At 35.3% G+C, this 19,457-nt stretch overlaps 2 protein-coding genes across 2 annotated transcripts in view; both read left to right on the top strand.

Moving 5' to 3' along the window:
- The window catches only part of cfap61 (cilia and flagella associated protein 61), a 26,769-nt gene extending 11,962 nt beyond the window's left edge, over positions 1-14,807 (top strand). Inside the window, exons 5-11 of the mRNA XM_073816575.1 lie at positions 361-535; positions 4,823-5,115; positions 7,253-7,580; positions 9,738-9,816; positions 9,915-10,127; positions 12,653-12,749; positions 14,544-14,807. Of these exons, the coding sequence (XP_073672676.1) occupies positions 361-535; positions 4,823-5,115; positions 7,253-7,580; positions 9,738-9,816; positions 9,915-10,127; positions 12,653-12,749; positions 14,544-14,741 (1,383 nt within the window). The 3' untranslated portion in view covers positions 14,742-14,807. The remainder of the gene's footprint in view (positions 1-360; positions 536-4,822; positions 5,116-7,252; positions 7,581-9,737; positions 9,817-9,914; positions 10,128-12,652; positions 12,750-14,543) is intronic.
- Positions 14,808-16,286: 1,479 nt separating this feature from the next.
- On the top strand, positions 16,287-19,182 carry LOC141283618 (insulinoma-associated protein 1a). Its single transcript, XM_073816926.1, has one exon. It carries the CDS (start codon positions 17,301-17,303, stop codon positions 18,519-18,521), a length of 1,221 nt encoding a protein of 406 aa, XP_073673027.1. The 5' UTR covers positions 16,287-17,300; the 3' UTR covers positions 18,522-19,182.
- The last annotated feature ends 275 nt before the right edge of the window (positions 19,183-19,457 follow it).

Genomic DNA, 19,457 nt, shown 5'->3' with positions numbered 1-19,457 from the left:
AAATTTAAAAAAACTGCCTTTCTGCCTTTTTTAATGTACTAAAATAAATGAAAACTGAAATAATTGAAATTAAAAATGACAAAAAAATACAAACACTTTAGCTAAAATGTAACTGAAAATGTAAATATAAAAGCAAACTCCACTGTTAAATATTTAAAAAAACTACTGTAATAATATATATATACCAGATTCTACAACGTATCTGCAATCTGTGATTACAAATTAATTATTATTAAAATTATATCAAAAAGCTTGGTTATAGAATACAAGAATATAAAATTATATCTTCTATATTATTCATAGAGAGAGGTAGAGATTTTTTTTATTATTATTTTAATGTCATTTTTAATTTCACTTCAGATGCCCAGTCTCACCAGTACTAATGCCACAACCCAAAAAACCAACAGCGTGAACCCATATCAGCCTAAACACCGACACATACAGGCCGTCCCGTCCAACCTCTTCACCCTCAACGACCAGCACGACTGCTCACATGTCCATCAGTGGCTCATGGACAACTTTGAGAAACTGACAGGTGCGTTTATTGCAAATTTACAAAGATTTTATTAGAGTCTATGGCAGCCCTCTCTCCCGCATAATCTCATTTACCAAGCTACTGTTATTCTAAAGCCGCGTCCAACTGTCAGAGCATAACAAGTAGCTAATTAGCTTGAGTGAAATCTCATCTCCTTCCATCCATTTACAGGGGAATATTAATATTAGCAGGGTGAGCTAAGAATTAATCTGCACGGGCAGAGATGAGCCACCGCTATCTGTCTGATTAAGCCTATTATATTTGCTAATTACAGCCTCCTTTATTAATCCGGGAAGTAGCGCAATTATCAGTGAATGCTAATTATACCGTCTGCATATGAAAGATATCAATTTAGTGGCATGAGAATTTGTATTTGGGTCAACCAGAGAGGGATCGCTGGGTTTGGCTCCGAATAAGTTGTCAACACAAATTACCTGATAATAGTTCTGGCAGAAATCCTGTTGTGGTTGAAAACATCCGAGTGCTCAGAGGTTGAGTGTTGTGCGGCGCTGGCTGTGCTTCAGCACCATGGACAGGGCTCTGAGCGAGGCCTACTCTGACTATTCAGCCCTGCAGATGATATGGAAATGAATGCTATTTAACATAAACTGGCATTGAAGACAGGAGACTGAAGACTGAATGCATGAGATGTATAGAAGACAAAGCCACTTTTGTAAAATGGACAGGTCTGGTTCTCAAATCTGATTGGATGAGCCACGTGCAAAGCCAATTCTCACACACCTGTGATTGCACATCAGTTAATACTAATGAAATTAATGCTTTTATTCAGCAAGGATGCATTTTAGTAAAAAATGACAGTGGACATTTATGATGTTACAAAAGATTTCCATTTCAACTTTCTATTCATCAAAGAATCCTGAGAAAAATGGCATTACATTTTTTTTCAACCGTTTAAAAAAATACTTAGAAATGTTTCTTAAGTAGCAAATGAGCATATTAGAATGATTTCTGAAGGATCATCATTAGGATCATTTCTGAAGGATCACAATGAAGACAAATTAAACTTTGCATCACAAGAATAAATTACTTAAAAAATATTCATATGCAAAACCGTTATTATAATTTTGCTGTTAAATAAAATTTAAAACTTTTTAAACTTTCTATTCATCAAAAAATCCTGACAAAAATGCTAATGCATTTTTTTTTTCAACTAATCTTTGTTTTTAAAATTACTAATACTAAGAAATGTTTCTTCAGCAGAATATCAGCATATTAGAATGCTTTCTGAAGAATCATGTGGTATTGAAGACTGGAGTAAAATTCAGCTTTGCATCACAAGATTAAATTACATCTCACAATATAATCACATGGAAAACAGTTATTTTAATTTGTAATAATATTTCAAAATTGTACTGTTTTTACTGTATCTTTAATCAAATAAATTCAGACTTTGTAAGCATTAAAGACTTTCGAAAACATTTTATTTTAAATCTTACAATTTTTGTGGGGTTTTTTTTACAATTAACTTTTGAACGATAGTGTGTAATATTGTAGTGATTCGCTAATAACCGAAAATAATAACTGATAATGAAATTGTATAAAAAAAAAATATGCAAATAATTTAGTAATTAAAATCAAATTAATTCAATAACTGATGTTACAAAACAAATCTAATTTAAACTTTCTATTCATCAAAGAATCCTGACAAAAAAAGCTAATACGTTTTTTTTTTTCAACTGTTTTCTAAAATAATAATACTAAAAAATGTTTCTTGATAAATTAAATATATTTATATGGAAAACAGTTATTTGAAATTGTAATAATATTTCATAATTTAGCTGTTTTTTTTACTGTATTTGTAATCAAATGAATGCAGCCTATGTGCACATAAAACACTTTCAAAAAACATTTAAAAAAATCGTATTATTTTATTTTTTATGATTACGACCCCAACTTTTGAACAATAGTGTGTAATATTGCTAATAACCAAAATTAATACCAATAATGAAATTATTTTAAAATAATAATAATGCTAATAATTTAATCAATCATTTAAAAAATCTAATTAATTAAAGGAATACTTTTCCAATGTTCATTTCAATTATTATAAAATAGTAAAATTTTGATTGCATTATTGATCCACATTCAATATCATTTTGTATACATTTATCCTACAATGTTCTTTACTATGTGCTTTAGTATAAACACGGCAAAAGTATTGCTCATCTATGCAATGATTTTACAAAAGTAATCATCTGTCATTATACAGGATCATGCAAGCGTGCCTTATATATTCACCGTGTGTCTTTCTGTTATGCGAACGCCGTCTGATTAGTTTCATCCTTGAGGACTCTAACGTTAACATCAAAGACCTTCCTTCACAAAAGATCTCAATTAAATCAATCCAGCACTGATGGTGTAAGAGGGTTTCTGACACTGTTTGGGTGCAGCAGTGAAAGGACATCACTTCCTTCATCTTCTCTTCCTTATTTCTTTCTCTGCCCTCATCTAACCTAATGGGACCTTCTCCGGGTTGCTAAGTGACCCTTCTCTGTTTCACAGCCACCGATATTATCTCTCCAAATGGCCGTAATAAATTGCTTCCCTTCCCCCTTGTGGGGCCTAAATGGCCTTAAGTTTATTTTACAGTTAAGTAAACCAGCTTTTTATTGGAGGGAATGTAACTTGATAAATTCTCATTGGTATAGATGTAATAAACTCCAGTGTTTTTCACAATATGTTGTCCATTTCAGTCAAGGCCACTGTCCGTAATCTGAAGTATGTAAAATATAAAGTCAAGCCGGAAATTATTCATACCCCTGGCAAATTCTAACTTAAAGTTACTCTTATTCAACCAGCCAATTTTTTTTTTGACCGGAAATGATAAGACGATGTACAAGAGGCATCATTGTGGAAAAAAATATTTCTCAGCTTTTATTTACATTCGAACAAAAAGTGGCATGTCCAAAATTATTCATACCTTTTTCATAGCTGTCACAGTCTATGGGAAAATCCAAAGTTCTATACCATTCCAAATAGTCCAAGCTGTTCTAAAGCATCCTAATTACCCTGATTCATTGGGAAGAGCTGTTTTAATCAACTCAACAGGTGAAAAACAGAAGCTCTCTGCTGTTGGTTTGTGGACAGTCATGGCTAAGACAAAGGAGCTCACTGAGGACCTGCGGCTGCGCATTGTGGCTGTTTACAAGTCAGGAAAGTGCTATAAGACCATATCTAAATGTTTTCAAGTTCCAGTGGCTACAGTGCAAATTATTATTAAAAAATACAAGACCGCACAGTAAAAAATCTCAGAGGACGTGGTCGGAAGCCAAAAGTGACACCTGTGCTGGCCAGGAGGATAGTGAGAGAGGTAAAAAAGAATCCAAGGATCACCATCAAGGCCATCCTGATGAATCTGGGCTCTGCTGGTGGCAACATCTCAAGGCAGACAGTCCAACGGACACTGAACACCGCTGGGTTCCACGAATGCAGACCAAGGAGAACACCACTTCTCCAGATAAGGCACACAAAAGCCCGCTTGGCCTTTGCAAATGCTCATCTGGACAAAGAAGAAGACTTCTGGTCTTCTGTTTTATGGTCAGATGAAACAAAAATTGAATTGTTTGGCCACGATGTAGCCTTCATTTGGCATAAAAAAGGAGAAGCCTTCAACCCTAAGAACACCAAAATTCTCAACAACAACATCAGGCAGTCTGCAGAGAAACTCGGTCTTGGGCACCAGTGGACATTTCAGCACAACAATGACCCAAAACACACAACAAAAGTGGTAAAGAAATGGTTAGCAGACAAAACATTAACGTTTTGCAGTGGCTCAGCCAGAGTCCTGACTTAAATCCAATTGAGAATCTGTGGAGGGAGCTAAAGATCAGGGTGATGGCAAGAAGATCCTCCAACCTGAAAGAGTTGGAGCTCATCGCTAAAGATGAATGGGCAAAAATACCAGTGGAGACATGCAAAAAGCTGGTCAGCAATTATAGAAACCATTTGATTGCTCTAATAGCCAATAAAGGCTTTTCTATTGATTATTGAGAAGGGTATCAATAGTTTTGGACATGCCACTTTTTGTTCAAATGTAAATAAAAGATGAGTAATAATTTTTTTCACAACGATGCCTCTTGTACATTGTCTTAATATCTTCTGGGAGACATCTGTGTTTGTGTTTTTTCTTTAAAAAAAAACAAAACAAAAAAAACTTGCTGGTTGAATAAAAGTAATTTTAAGTCAGAATTTTCCAGTGGTATGAATAATTTCAGGCTTGACTGTATACCAAACACAAAATCATGTTTTACTGCTTGGCTTGTCCAGGTGATGCTGTGCTATATGGAAACACCATAGATGTGTTCACCTGTGTGGAGACTCTTATGCGTCTCGGTGTCAGCGGCTACCAGATTCATGTAGTTCATCCACCCGAAGACAACCCAACTTCCTGTTTCCCCAACGAATCAGTGAAGCACGCAGTGAAACAGGCTCTAGAAAAGGAGAAGGTCCACGTCCATTACGACTGCCTGCTGACTCAAATCAATGATGGCCAACACATAGATGTCGTGACATCAGTGTCCTTCATTACTGATGCTCAGACTCTACAACTGGAGTGTGCGGTGAGTGAAACTACCTGCAGAAAAACAGAAAACATTCTTAAACATCAGTACACAAATTTAAAGCAGCCATATTTTGCATTTTTTTATTATCATTTATGATTTTGGAATACACTTAAAATCATGCATGTTTGTCCATTTTTAAATTCACTCAAAGAAGGTCAATAGCATCAGTACACACATTTAAAGTAGCCATATTATGCATTCAAAATATTATTATATCTAAAAATGGGCATTTTGAGTTGTGAAAATTACAGAATGATTTCATAGTTGTTTTTTAAAGCCCATCATGATTTTGCAATACACTTCTGTATCCTGCATGTTTGTCCATTGAGTTTGTCTAAAACTCACTCAAAGAAGGTCACTAACATTAGTACACAAATTTAAAGTAGCCGTATTATGCATTTTTAAATTATCATTTATTTTTACATAATGCTGTGGCGAAAAAAACGTATTTCTGTTCAGAAGTTTGAGGTCTCTAAAAAGTCTTTTCTGCTCACCAAGGCTAAAAATACAGTAAAAACTGTAATATCATTAAATACTTTTTCAATTTAAAATAGCTGTTTTATATTTGAATATATTTTAAAATGTAATTTATTCCTGTGATCGAAGCTGAATTTTTAGCATAAGTACTAGTCTTCAGTGTTACATGACCTTTTAGAAATAATTAAAATGTGCTGATTTAATGCTCAAGAAAGCTCTGATTATTATCAATGTTGAAAACAGTTGTACTGCTTCGTATTTTTGTAGAAACAAATTTTTCAAGATTCTTTTATGAATAAAAATAGTTAAAAAGAACAGCATTTATTTGAAACAAATCTTTTGTAACATTATAAATGTCTTTACTGTTACTTTTGCTCAATTTAATGCAACCTTGCTAAATAAAAGTATTAATTTCTTTAAAAAAAATTAAGATCTTACAAAGATTTTACATTGAAAGTGTACATATTTTAATACATTTTTCTTAAACATTTCCTTCATCTTGCTGCTATGCCTTTTGCCTAAAAATGGGCATTTTAAGTTCTGAAAGTTACAGAATGATTTCAGTTTTTTTTAAAGATCAAGGACTTTTTTTTTTAATTACAACCCCAACTTTTGAGCGATAGTGTGTATTATTGTTTGCTAATAAACAAAAATCATAACCGATAATAAAATGGCATTTAAAAATTATGCTAATAATTTAATTAACAATTAACAATTTAAAGGTACTATATATTCATCAAAAGAATCCTGAAAAATGCTGATACATTTTGTTTCAACTGTTTTTAAATATAAAATACTAAGAAATGTTTCTTGAGCAGCAAATCAGCATATTAGAATGATTTCTGAAGAATCATATGACATTATAGACTGGAGTAAAAAGCACTCACTTAAAATAAATGACAGCTTAAAATGTATTCATATGGAGAACAGCTATTTTAATTTGTAATAATATTTGAAAATGTCAGTTTTTACTGTATTTTTAATCAAATAATTGCAGCCTCAGTGAGCATATGAGACTTTCAAAAACATTTTTTAAAAATCTTACAATTTTTGGGGTGTTTTTACAATTACAACCCCAACTTTTGAACAATAGTGTGTAATATTGTAGTGATTTGCTAATAACCAAAAATAATAACCAAAAATAAAATGATATTAAAATAATAATGCAAATAATTTAATTAATAACTAAAATCAAATTAATTACATTAAATGATGTTACAAAAAAATTATATTTAAACTTTTTATTCATCAAAGAATCCTGACAAAAAAAATGGTAATACGTTTTTGTTTTTTTCCCCACCCGTTTAAAAAAAACTAATAATAAAAATTTCTTCAGCAGCAAATCAGCATATTAGAATGATTTCTGAAGAATCATGTGACATTAAAGACTGGAGTAAAAATTCAGCTTTGCACCACAAATATAAATTACATTTTAAAATGTATTCATATATAAAACAGATATTTTGCATTGTAATAATATATCATAGTTTTGCTGTTTTTTGACTTCATAATGGGAGTTGTTTAACATGCATCCATCAGCAATAGCTGTGGGAGGTTTATCCTATCCTGATTTTGGAAAAAACTCTTAATCCTGCATGTTTGTTCATTTTAAAACTCACTCAAAGAAGGTCACTAACTTGCATTTGATTTTTTACAGGTGTTTTTCTGCTTCTCTCATAAAACCGTCGACTATGACGCCTTCAAGGCCATCAATGATGCCTGTTTGGTGTTCGATGGCCGTTTGGTCATAGATTCCACCTTCCACACCAACGACCCCTTCATATACGCCGCAGGCCCCCTGACCAAATACTCCCGCCGTTACCATGCCGACCAGTGGAGCGACTCCTGCTTTCATTCTAAGGAGGTGGGGCAGAGTTTGGCATCTGTTGTCCTGCCCTTATGTGACCCGACCCTGGAGCATCCTGCCGGCCCACTGTCTGACCACGACCACCTCATTCCAGTGTATAATCAGCCTAAGATCCAAGGTCACTATTTCTCCTCCTGAATTTCTGAATCAATACCTAGAAAACAAAACATCACTTCAATGTGGGTCCTTTAAACCACAGTCTAGAACACCTTAGTAACTCCCTAGCAACGAGAACAATCCACATAAAACTACCCAACAACTATCTAGAACCACTTAGCAACCCCCTAGCAACAAGGAAAATCTAGAAAATCCACTTAGAACACCTTAGCAACCCCCTGGCAACAAGAACACTATAAAATCCACTCAAAACACATGTGCAACTGCTTAAAACACCTTAGCAACAATAACAATTTAGAAAATTCACTCAAAACACCTTAGCAACTGCTTAGAACATCCTAGCAACAAGAACACATTCAGAAAATCCATTCAAAACACCTTAGCAACTGCTTAGAACACCCTAGCAACCCCCTAGCAATGAGAACAATCTAGAAAATAACCCAGAATACCTTAGCAACTGCCTAGAACACCTTAGTATCCCCTAGCAAAAGAACATTTTAGAAAATCCAATCAAAACACCTTAGCAATTTATCAACTGCCTTGAACGCCCTAGAAATTAGAATACTCTAGAAAACCCACTCAAAACCCTAACAACCCTCAACAACAAAAACAATCCAGAAAATATGCTCAGAACACCTTAGCAACTGCCTTGAACACCATAACAACAATAACAATCTAGAAAATCCACTCAGAACACCTTAGCAACTGCCTAGAACACCTTAACAACCCCCTAGCAACAGGAACAATCCAGAAAATCCACTCAGAACACCTTAGCAACTGCCTAGAACACCTTAACAACCCCCTAGCAACAGGAACTATCCAGAAAATCCACTTAGAACACCTTAGCAACTGCCTAGAACACTTTAGCAACCCCCTAGCAACAGGAACAATCTAGACAATCTACTCAGAACACCTTAGCAACTGCCCAGAACACCCTAGCAACCCCTTAACAAAAAGAACACTCTAGAAAATCCACTCAAAACAACTTAGCAACTGCTCAGAACATCCTAGCAACCCCCTAACAACAACACTGTAGAACATTCACGCAAAACACCTTAGCAACCATATAGAACACCCTAACAACCCCCTAGCATGAGAATACTTTAGAAAATCCATTTGAAACACCTTACCAACTGCCTAGAACACCTTAGCAACCCCTAGCAATGTGAACAATCTAGAAAATCCACTCGAAACACCTTAGCAACTGCATAGAACACTCAAGCAACCCCCTAGCAACAAGAGCAATCTAGACAATCTACTCAGAACACCTTAGCAACTGCCTAGAACACCTTAGCAACCCCCTAGCAACAAGAACACTATAGAAAATCCACTCAAAAGACCTTAGCAACTACCAAGAACCCTCTAGCAACAAGAACACTCTAGATTCCAAAAGAGATTCAAAACACTGTAGCAACCACCTAGAACAAACTAACCTTCTAGCAAAGAGAACCCTCTAGAAAATCCACTCAAAACACCTTAGCAACTACCTAGAACACCCTAGCAACAATAACACTCTAGAACACCCCAGGAATGAGAAAACACTCTTGAAAAACACCTCAGCAACTGCTTAGAACACCATAGCAACCCCTAACACTGAGAACACTCTAAAACACACTAGAAAATCCATTCAAATCACTGTAGCTTGGCAACCAATCACAACATTCTAACATCATAAAGAAAACTTTTGCAGTTGCAAATAACTAAAATATTGTTCAGAACATGTAATAATATATTTTTAATGCCTGAATGTTTACAAAAATTGTCCCTAGTTAGTTTGCTTTTGCAAGAATCAATCAAGTGCTCTTTGTGGGTTTATTAGAAGATCCAATGACTTATTTTACTAGCATTTTAATACTTTTCTCCAATTTTATAGCAGTGCTGGAGTTTAAAATGTTTAACATGTGTTGCGTCACCCAGTTTTTCCCCCTCATCTAATTCTGACTGACACCAAACTATTGACAGTTCATTTGCATAATCTAATCATGGGCTAAGTGATTATAGCAGAATGGACCATCTGTTACACAGAAACACAGCGTCTGATATCAGATAAACAGCTTTATAATCATATTTGCAGTGTTTGGGTGAAAATACTATTAATTGTGTGTTTGTAAAAACAAGAGTTATGAGGAATAATTTATAATAATTCTCACATTCACAGGGGGAAGATTACCAGGTGGCTACGATTACCTCTATGTCACAAAACCAACTGCCAATAGGGACAAAACAGCAACTCAGAAAGTATTAATTGCAACCTATCACTGAACAGTCTTACATTACTTTAACCCATAGTTTAGGTATTGCATTAAGAGCTTAAAATGTTCATCTTCATTTGCATTCTTCAGGGTCGTGACATTGTGACAGGCCGCACTGAAACAGGGAACTACTTTCATCTGCATCTCAGCCCGCATGATGTGGTGGAGAGCATCACGTGCCTCTCTAAGAACACACTTCCCGTCTCCAACCTCCTGTGTCTCTACAGGAAACACCAGCTGCTGCTGAATCATCTCTGCTCACGCTACGATGAGGGTTTGGTCCATGACATGTACAGGTTCAACCATGTTACATCTTACAGTCAGAAATTAATTTTTCTGTAACAGCCAATGCGTTTACTATGGAAGCCCATTTCCACCACTTTATAAAAAAAATGTACAAAAAAAGTAATTGTGGCTTTTTAACTCACAATTCAGAGTTTTGCATGATACAAACTCCCAATTCAATTTTTTTCTCATAATTGTGAGATATAAACTCGCAATTGTGAGTTATGAAGTAAGAATTGCGAGACTTAAACTCAAAATTCTAAGATATAAACTAGCAATTGTTACTTTTTTCGTAGAATCTTACAGTTTATAATTTATAACACGCAATTGTCTTTTTTCCCCTCAAAATTGGACGTTATAACTTGCAATTGCGAGTTTATATCTCACAATTCTGAGAAAAAAAGTCTGAATTGCAAGATAAACTCACATTTGAGTAAAAAAAAAGTGTTTAATCTCGCAATTCTGACTTTATTTCTCGCAAAAGTCAATTCTGAGAAAAAAAATGAATTGCAAGATAGAAACTTGCATTTGAGAGAAAATTCTTGCATTTTTTTTTACTCAAAATTCTGACATTATTTCTTATTAAGAAATTTCTTATTAAGAAATAAGATAGATAAGATAACTTGCAACTGCGAGTTTATTTCTCACAATTCTTAGAAAAAAGTCGGAATTACGAGATAAACTCACATTTGAGAGAAAATTCTCACATTTTTTTTTAAATCTCACAATTCTGACCTTATTTCTTGCAAAAAAAAGTCAATTCTCAGAACTGCAAGATAGAGACTCACATTTGAGAGAAAATTCTCACATTTTTTATCTAGCCATTTATCACTTATTTGTCACAAAAAAAGTAAATTCTGAGAAAAAAATCAGAAATTTAAGAAAGTCTCGCTTTTTTTCCTGCAATTCTGACCTTATTTCTTGTAAAAAAAAGTCAATTCTCAGAACTGCAAGATAGAGACTCACATTTGAGAGAAAATTCTCACATTTTTTATCTAGCCATTTATCGCTTATTTGTCACAAAAAAAGTAAATTCTGAGAAAAAAATCAGAAATTTAAGAAAGTCTCGCTTTTTTTCCTGCAATTCTAACCTTATTTATTGCAAAAAAGTCAATTCTGAGAAAAATGTCAGAATTGCAAGATAGAAATCCTCATTTAAGAGAAAATTCTAATTTTTTTTCCCTTGCAATTCTGACCTTGTTTCTCGCAAAAAAAAAAGTCAATTCTGAGAAAAAAGTAAGAATTGCAAAATAGTAACTCACATATGAGAGAAAATTCTCGCATTTTTTTTCAAATCTCGCATTCTGACCTTATTTCTTGCAAAAAAAGTAATTTCTCAGAAAAGTCAGAATTGCAAGATAGAAACTCGCATTTGAAAGAAAATTCTCACTTTTTTTAATCTCGCAAGTCTGACTTTATAACTCACAGTTTATATCACACAATTCTAAGGATAAAAAAGTCACAATAACCTTTTTCTATTCAGTGGCAGAAATAGGCTTTCATAAATGATTCTAAATTAATAAATAATTCTAAATTAAAAAGACACAGATTTCGACTTAAAAACTAAATTTGAAAATCAAATCTATAAATAAGGAATAATTCTATACTATACCTAACAGATATTCTTGGAAACCCATAAAACATCCTTTTAATTTGATACCTTATGCATGGGGAAAAAGAGGAAGAAAGTCAAATATCACTCTAAAAACAAAAGATGACATATCATGATATGTAATTCCTTATATATTTCATATATATACTTAAATGCAGTAGTAATAAGTCTTCCCCCCTTGATTTCGGAGATTTTGCGAGGTTTTGTGAGATTCACACTAGAACCAGTTTTGACTGATAACAATACCTAAACACCAGACCAAACAACTAATTTTATGAACAGGATTATTTATGACACTCCAAACCTTTATCATATCTGTCCTCATCTGGTCACACTTTATATGATGATCCATTTCCAACGGTGTGACCTCTGCTCCGAAATTTTAACACCACTGACCCTCCAGCACCAGAGCCATTGTCCTGCATTACTAATCTATTTATGCAGGTGTGCAATCCGCTTTCCACAGCGCCACGAGACAATAGTTAAGCCACCCAGCAGCGCTGATCACACTTATTAAACTGGGATTCTTCACCGGCCTTTTGTGGAGACTCTGAATGTGGCCGCTGCTCAATGTCATTACAGAGAACGGCCGATCATCAAGACCTATGAATGTAAATGATCGACCGCCTTGCTGTATGGAGGATATTAGATAAACATGCAAAGTGGAGTGTGTGTGTGTGTGTGTGTGTGTGTGTGTTTGTGCTCACCCTCATGCCATTCCACACCTGTATGCTGTTGTTTTCAATGGAATGCAAAAGGAACGTTTTAAATGCAGACCATCACAGTTCATATTGATCAAGTCTGCCAAACTCTAAAAAGACAAAAAAACACCATAAGAAATGAGAAAGACGTAATAAAATAATGACATAATTTAGATTTTTGAGTGAACTGTGTCTTCAAATCCACTTTTTCCTCTTTTTCCAGTTATTTTAGAGAAAACTGGTGCTTGGCTCTTCATCACGACCGCTTCGCTGACTTTGAACAGGAAGTACGGCAAATCATGGACTCAGCCAAACTAGAGGTCAGTTTCCTTTACATCTACCTCTCTGTTAGAAGCATTTGTTCTGTAAAAAGTCCTTCCAGAACATCTTTTAATGTCAGATAAAGACTTTGCATTAAAATAAAATACAATGGTTTGTCTAAAATGCACATCAAGTGTAAAAAATAATAAAATAAAATAAAATAAAATATCATGCAACAAATGTGTTTGTCCAAGTTTAGCAAGTACACCATTTTATATTTTTTATGTGAAAATAAATAAAATTAAAATGTAATTAAAAAAACCTACACGGGTTGCTTTAAAATAAAAAAATAAATCAATAAAATAAAAATCAGATATCATATATCATGCAACAAATGTGTTTATCCAAGTAATTCAAAGTTGAATGTGGAAATTAAATAGAATTTGAGAAAGGTATCAAAACCCTACTTTCAGAAAAATACACATTCATTATAATCACAAAATAAATAAAGTAAAATATAACATGCAAAAAAAAACTGATTATTCTAAAATGCACATCAAAAATAAAATGAAATAATAATAAAATAAAATAAAATAAAATAAAATAAAATGCAATATAAAACGACACAGTTTTTTCTAAAATGCACATGAAGGAAAATAATAAAATAAAATAAAATAAAATAATCAGATTTCAGATGCAACAAATGTGTTTCTCCAAGTTTGGCAAGTAAACCATTTTATGTATTGTATGTGAAAATAAATTAAATAAAAATGTAATTTAATTTAAAAAAAACCTACACGGTTGCTCTAAAATAAAATAAAAAATAATAAAATAAAATGCAATACAAAACTACACAGTTTTTTTCTAAAATGCACATTAAGAGGAATAATAAATAAAATAAAATAAAATGAATAAAACTAAAAAAATAAAAATTTAAAAATTAATATAATCACATCAGATTTCAGATGCAATGAATGTGTTTGTCCAAGTTTGTCAAGTAAACCATTTTATATATTGTATGGGAAAATAAATAAAATAAAAATGTAATTTAAAAAAACCCTACACGGTTACTCTAAAATAAAAAAAAATAATAAAATAAAAATCAAATGTCAGATGCAAAAACAAATGTGTTTATCCAAGTAACTCAAAGTTGAATGTGGAAATTAAATAAAAATTGCAAAGTGGAGTGTAAAACCCTACTTTCAGCAAAATACACATTTATTATAATCACAAATTAAATCAATTAAAAAAAAATGCTACACAGATTATTTTAAAATGCACATAAAAAATAAAATAAAATAATAAAATGTAATAATAACAAAAAATGCAATACAGAACTACACAGATTTCTCTAAAATGCTAATTAAGGGGGAACATAAAATAAAATAAAATAAAATATCAGACTTTAGATGAAACAAATGTGTTTCAGTTGGGCAAGTAAACCATTTTATATATTGTATGTAAATATATATAAAATAAAAATGTAATTTAAAAAAAAAAAATCTACACTGGTTGCTCTATAATAAAAAATTAAATTAATTAAAATAAAAATCAGATGTCAGGTGCAACAAATATGTTTGTCCAAGTTAGATCAACCAAACCAACTCGCCCATTAAACCAAAAATTTTATATAAGCAAAAGAAAAGTTCCCCTAAAATACCAAAAAACAAAATACCCAAAACTATAAATTATATATATATATATATATATACACACACACACACACTGTATATATAAAAAAAAAAAATTTTAAACACAAGTTTGACTAAAAGTACATCAAGCATAATAAAATAAAATAAAGTCTGATTTTGATATTACAGTACAAGAACAAGACTTGTTTTGTGTCTTCACAGGGTGAAAATGGTTCAGTGTCTATTCAAGAGGCTCTTCAGAAGATAGTGGACGATAAAGCAGAGTCCGATCAGTCAATGAGTCTTAGCGAGGTGTTTCAGAAAAGTGAGGCTTATTCTGCTCTGAGGAAGAGTGTTCTGGATTATCTGAAGTACAACCGATACCATCTGACTATGTACGCCAGACCAGGACTGCTGTAATCAATATCCATTTAATATTTACAAGTATTTATTCAGTACTTTATCTTTGGTTTCTTAATTTCCTACATTCACCGCACCATATGTTTGGGGGGGGGGGGGGACATTGTGGGGGTTGGGGCTCAAAGAACTTCAGCAAATAAATAAAGCTCCTTGTTTTTGTCAGACACTAATGTTTGGTGCGTATTGGGTGATGATTCATTTCAGATATCTGACTTTACACTTTTGAAATCTTTAATGTATGTGCTGTCCAGTATTATATTATGTGGAGCTGAGCGCAGCGGCTCCTCAGTGCGGTGGGCAGATAAGAGCAGCAGAATGAGGGGAATCTGACGGGTTGTAAAGACGGAGCGCAGCAGCAGCTGTATGATAATGAATGTGGGGCAGAAAATCACAGACGCATGATCCAACAGTCGCATGTCACATAGCTTGTGTGTTTTCGGGTGTTTAGCTCTGGTAGAGTAGTAATGCAACCAGATCAGATATTTAAATAAAAAGAAAATTACAAAAAGAAATTAAATAAAATTACACACGTGAGACTTCACATGCAACAAATGTGTTTGTCCAAGATAGGCAAGTAAACACCTTGCCTCTTAAACTTAAGTATGTGTTATAATTAGGGTTGAATGTGGGAATTAAATACAATTTAAAAATGCAACAAAACCCTACATTTAGCAAAATGCCAAAATAACAAAATGAATAAAATACAAAATGCAAAATAAAAACTACACACATCAAAAATAAAATAAAATGTAATAATAATGAAATAAAATACAAAAATGCACACTGAGGGGAATAATTTATTATCTTAGATTATTATTTATAATCTAAAATGCACAGCAAGCAAAATTAAATAATTAATTTACCAAAAAAAAAATGTTGAAAAATGCAAGAAAAAATTACATATTTCTCTAAAAAGCACAATAAGTGAAATAAAATAACAAAATATATTTTTTTAAATCAGATTAAAAAATCTGATGCAACTAATGTGTTTGTCCGAGTTGAAATAGTAGTAAAATAAAATTCTAAAATGCACATTAAAGGGAATAATTAAATTAAATTAAAAAAATAAAGCTTACACAGCAGATATCAGATGTGTTTGTCAAAGTTTGGCAAGTAAACCATCTTGCACATCAAGCTAAAATATATAAATAAATAAATAAATCTACATATGCCTCTAAAATGCATATCAAGTAAAATAAACATTTCAAAATAAAATATAATTTGTTTTTAAATCAGATGCAACAAATGTGTTGGCCAAACAAATTAGGCAAGTAAACATCTTGCCTCTTAAACCCAAAGCTAAATGTGTACAAAATACAAAAAAAACCTACACAGATTATTCTAAAATGCACATCAAAAATAAGATTAAATTCAATACAAAACTACACATGTTTTTCTAGGGAAATAATAAGATAAAAATAAAGCTTGCACATCAGATATCAGATGTGTTTGTCAAAGCTTGGCAAATAAACCATCTTGCACATTAAGCTTAAAGTTGGGTATTGCAATAAAAAAAAAATCTACATATCCCAGATGCAACAAATGTGTTGTCCAAATTATACAAGTAGCCCATCTGGCCCCTAAAAAAAGCTTCTTGTATTTGTAAACAAAATAAAACGCATGCAATTCACAAAAATGCTCATGGAGAGTTAAGAAATCACATGCAACAAATGTGCTTGCGTGCAATTACAATAAACGGCATTTTTGTGACGCTCTCCAAACGATTAGACTGAGATTAGGAGAAATTCCACTGTGACGGGACCGTTGCATTGGAATGACATCATCAAACCCGAGCATAATGCTGCTGATGATGATGATGCTGCTGATGGCACGGGCGAGTTTGCAGACAGGAATGAGTCCGTTTGAACAGAAGGATGATGTGCGTCTGTCCCTGCCGCTCGCGCAAGCGTGTCTTTTGTGATGCAAACGAGAGGAGCCTCTTTTATGAATTATGTATGCGCGCAATGAGTGATTAATACGTCCCGCATTCAACTGTCGCACATGTCCTGAGCCCGCGGGCGCCTGATTTATACATTTAATTAGTAGCTAGACAAATTACGCATGCAACTTGCGGGCATTTTTGCAGCGCGAACTGATTTAAGCAGGTTTGGGTTAAAACTGCGCCGCTTTGCGCGCGTGAGCATTAAAAAAACGGAACTTCTTTGTTGTCATTTCCCCATTTTTCATTTGAAATTCTGATGCTCTAAGAGTGAAGGAGGCCCTAAAGGATGCTGACAAAGGCAGGGCACGTGCGCATTGACGGGAAGCATCAAAGCGTGAAAAGAGGAGGAACCAGCGTGTGCCTAAAGCATCCTAATATAATAAAGCTCAGGTACATCTGCCCGAGCAATCTGCGGACCCTCCCATCTCCAAATCCATAGGGATTCCAGCTCCATCTGATTGGACGAGGCGGCGAGGGGCGAGAACAATGTCATCATTCCTGCTTAAAAAGACTGCCGCTATGCCTCCGTGATGGAAAGATCACCGCACGCGTCCAAATATAGTACCAGGTGTGCCTCTGATTCCAACCCCGTCTGAAGTGCCTTTCAGCTGGCGAAGATGCCGAGAGGATTTTTAGTCAAGAGAAATAAGAAGGCGACACCTGTTTCGTACCGCGTCCGCTCGGAGGAGGATGAGCAGGGCGCGTTTCCAGGCGCTCAGCAGGACGCGGCGAGCGCGCGCCGCCCGGCGTCACCACCGCCGCCGCCGATGCAGGTGCCGCGCACGAACTCGGTGCAACCGGTGCAGTTCGGGAACCCAGAGATCGTATACCGACCCATGTACAGCCCGACGCGGCCCGTGAGCAGAGAACACGAGAGGGCGTGTTTGGAAAGGCGCTTCAATCTCGGCTCGCCCATTTCGGCCGAGTCCTTCCCGGCGGCGCCCAACGGCTCCGATCAGGCGCCGTTCGCGCCCGTGGATCTTAAAATCGGCACCAGCAACAGCACCCGAACCGGCACCACGGTACCCACCAAACGACCCGCATTGGACGCGGAGCGCAAAAGCAAACCAGCATCCAAGAAAGCCAAAGCCATGCGGAAATTGCAGTTTGAGGACGAAGTCACCACTTCCCCGGTGCTGGGACTGAAGATCAAAGAAGGTCCAGTGGAGCAAAAACCCAGATCTCAGTGCACAGGCGGCGACAAGCCGCTAGGCGAGTTCGTGTGTCAGCTGTGTAGAGAAGCATACGCCGACCCCTTCTCTCTAGCCCAACACAAATGCTCGAGAATCGTCCGGATCGAGTACAGATGCCCGGAATGCGACAAGCTCTTCAGCTGCCCGGCGAACTTGGCCTCGCACCGGCGGTGGCACAAGCCCAAAACAGCGCCGCAGAACCCGGAGAGCAATAAACCACCCGCGCCCGAGAAAGAGGAGACCTCCAGCGACAGAGACACCCCGAGTCCTGGACTTTCCGAATCCGGATCCGAGGACGGGCTGTACGACTGCCAGCACTGCGGGAAGAAGTTCAAACGTCAGGCGTACCTGAAAAAGCACGTGATTGCGCACCACGAAGTGTGCGACAAAGCCCAAAGCCAGGCGCCGCTGAATCTGAGTGCGTCCGAGTGCCACCTGTGCCCGGTGTGCGGAGAAAACTTCCCCAGCAGAATGAGCCAGGAGCGGCACATCCGCCTGCAGCACTCGGCGCAGATCTACCCCTGCAAGTACTGTCCCGCCATGTTCTACAGCTCGCCGGGACTTACGAGACACATCAACAAATGCCACCCGTCGGAAAACAGGCAGGTTATCCTGCTGCAGATGCCGGTGCGTCCAGCCTGCTGAAGCAAAGCTGTGCCTTGAACCAGTGCTTCCCAACCGCAGGAGGGGGTCGGGAAGCACTGCATTAACCCACAGAATCGACCTGGATGAGCACCAGATGAGACTGAGTTTTCAAATCTAAGGTAGTTGATCTACGACAGGTTAGACTGTTCGCTTATTTTTCTAGGATCTTCGCACAAGTGCTTTTAGCTTTTAGACCTAAGAATCCTAGAACATGCCTTGAATTCACAGGCTGTACATACGTCTCCATCGTTTCTAGCTTTAATAGAGCTTGTGAAATCTGTGGACTTTGACTGTAGCTTTCCAAACAACCTACTGACAAGGGTTTCCCTTTAGTGTAGCCAGAAATGCCTTGAATTAGATCTCGACATGCTGTAAAACTGCCTTAATCATGTAAATGTTGGAGTGATTGCGGTTGCTGATAATATTTTTTATATTGTTGTTGTTGTTATTATTATTCTTGTGTGTGTGTATATGTTTGTGATTATTTATCTTATTATTATTATTATTATTTATTTATTTCAAATGTTTTATTTAAATTATTCGTTTGCCTAATTCATTTGTGATTGATTTTGAAATTTGTCTCAACAGCCAAATGTTTGTCAATGCTGAAAGTCTGAAATTCACTTTGCATTAGATACAATCGTTTATTAATTTATTTTTGTTTTCTACATGTTCAGTGCTTGTGTGTTTCTGCAGTCCTGCTATTTGTCCAAAAATACTTATACTACTACTACTACTAATAATAATAAACAGTCCAAAAAGTCAAAATGGGATCCACTCGTGATGTGACATTCCAGCAATCTGTTTTCATGTGGAAACCCAGACACTGTGAACATGGAAATTCATCATCATCTTCAATGACATGTGTCCAACTGGATTCTGTACCAAGATACGTCTGCACTTAATAAAACACATCAACTTAAAACAACCTGTTTG

This window comes from Garra rufa, chromosome 13 (genome assembly GCF_049309525.1).
Source record: "Garra rufa chromosome 13, GarRuf1.0, whole genome shotgun sequence".
NCBI classification, from domain to species: domain Eukaryota; kingdom Metazoa; phylum Chordata; class Actinopteri; order Cypriniformes; family Cyprinidae; genus Garra; species Garra rufa.
This window is presented reverse-complemented; position numbering and strand designations above follow the sequence as displayed.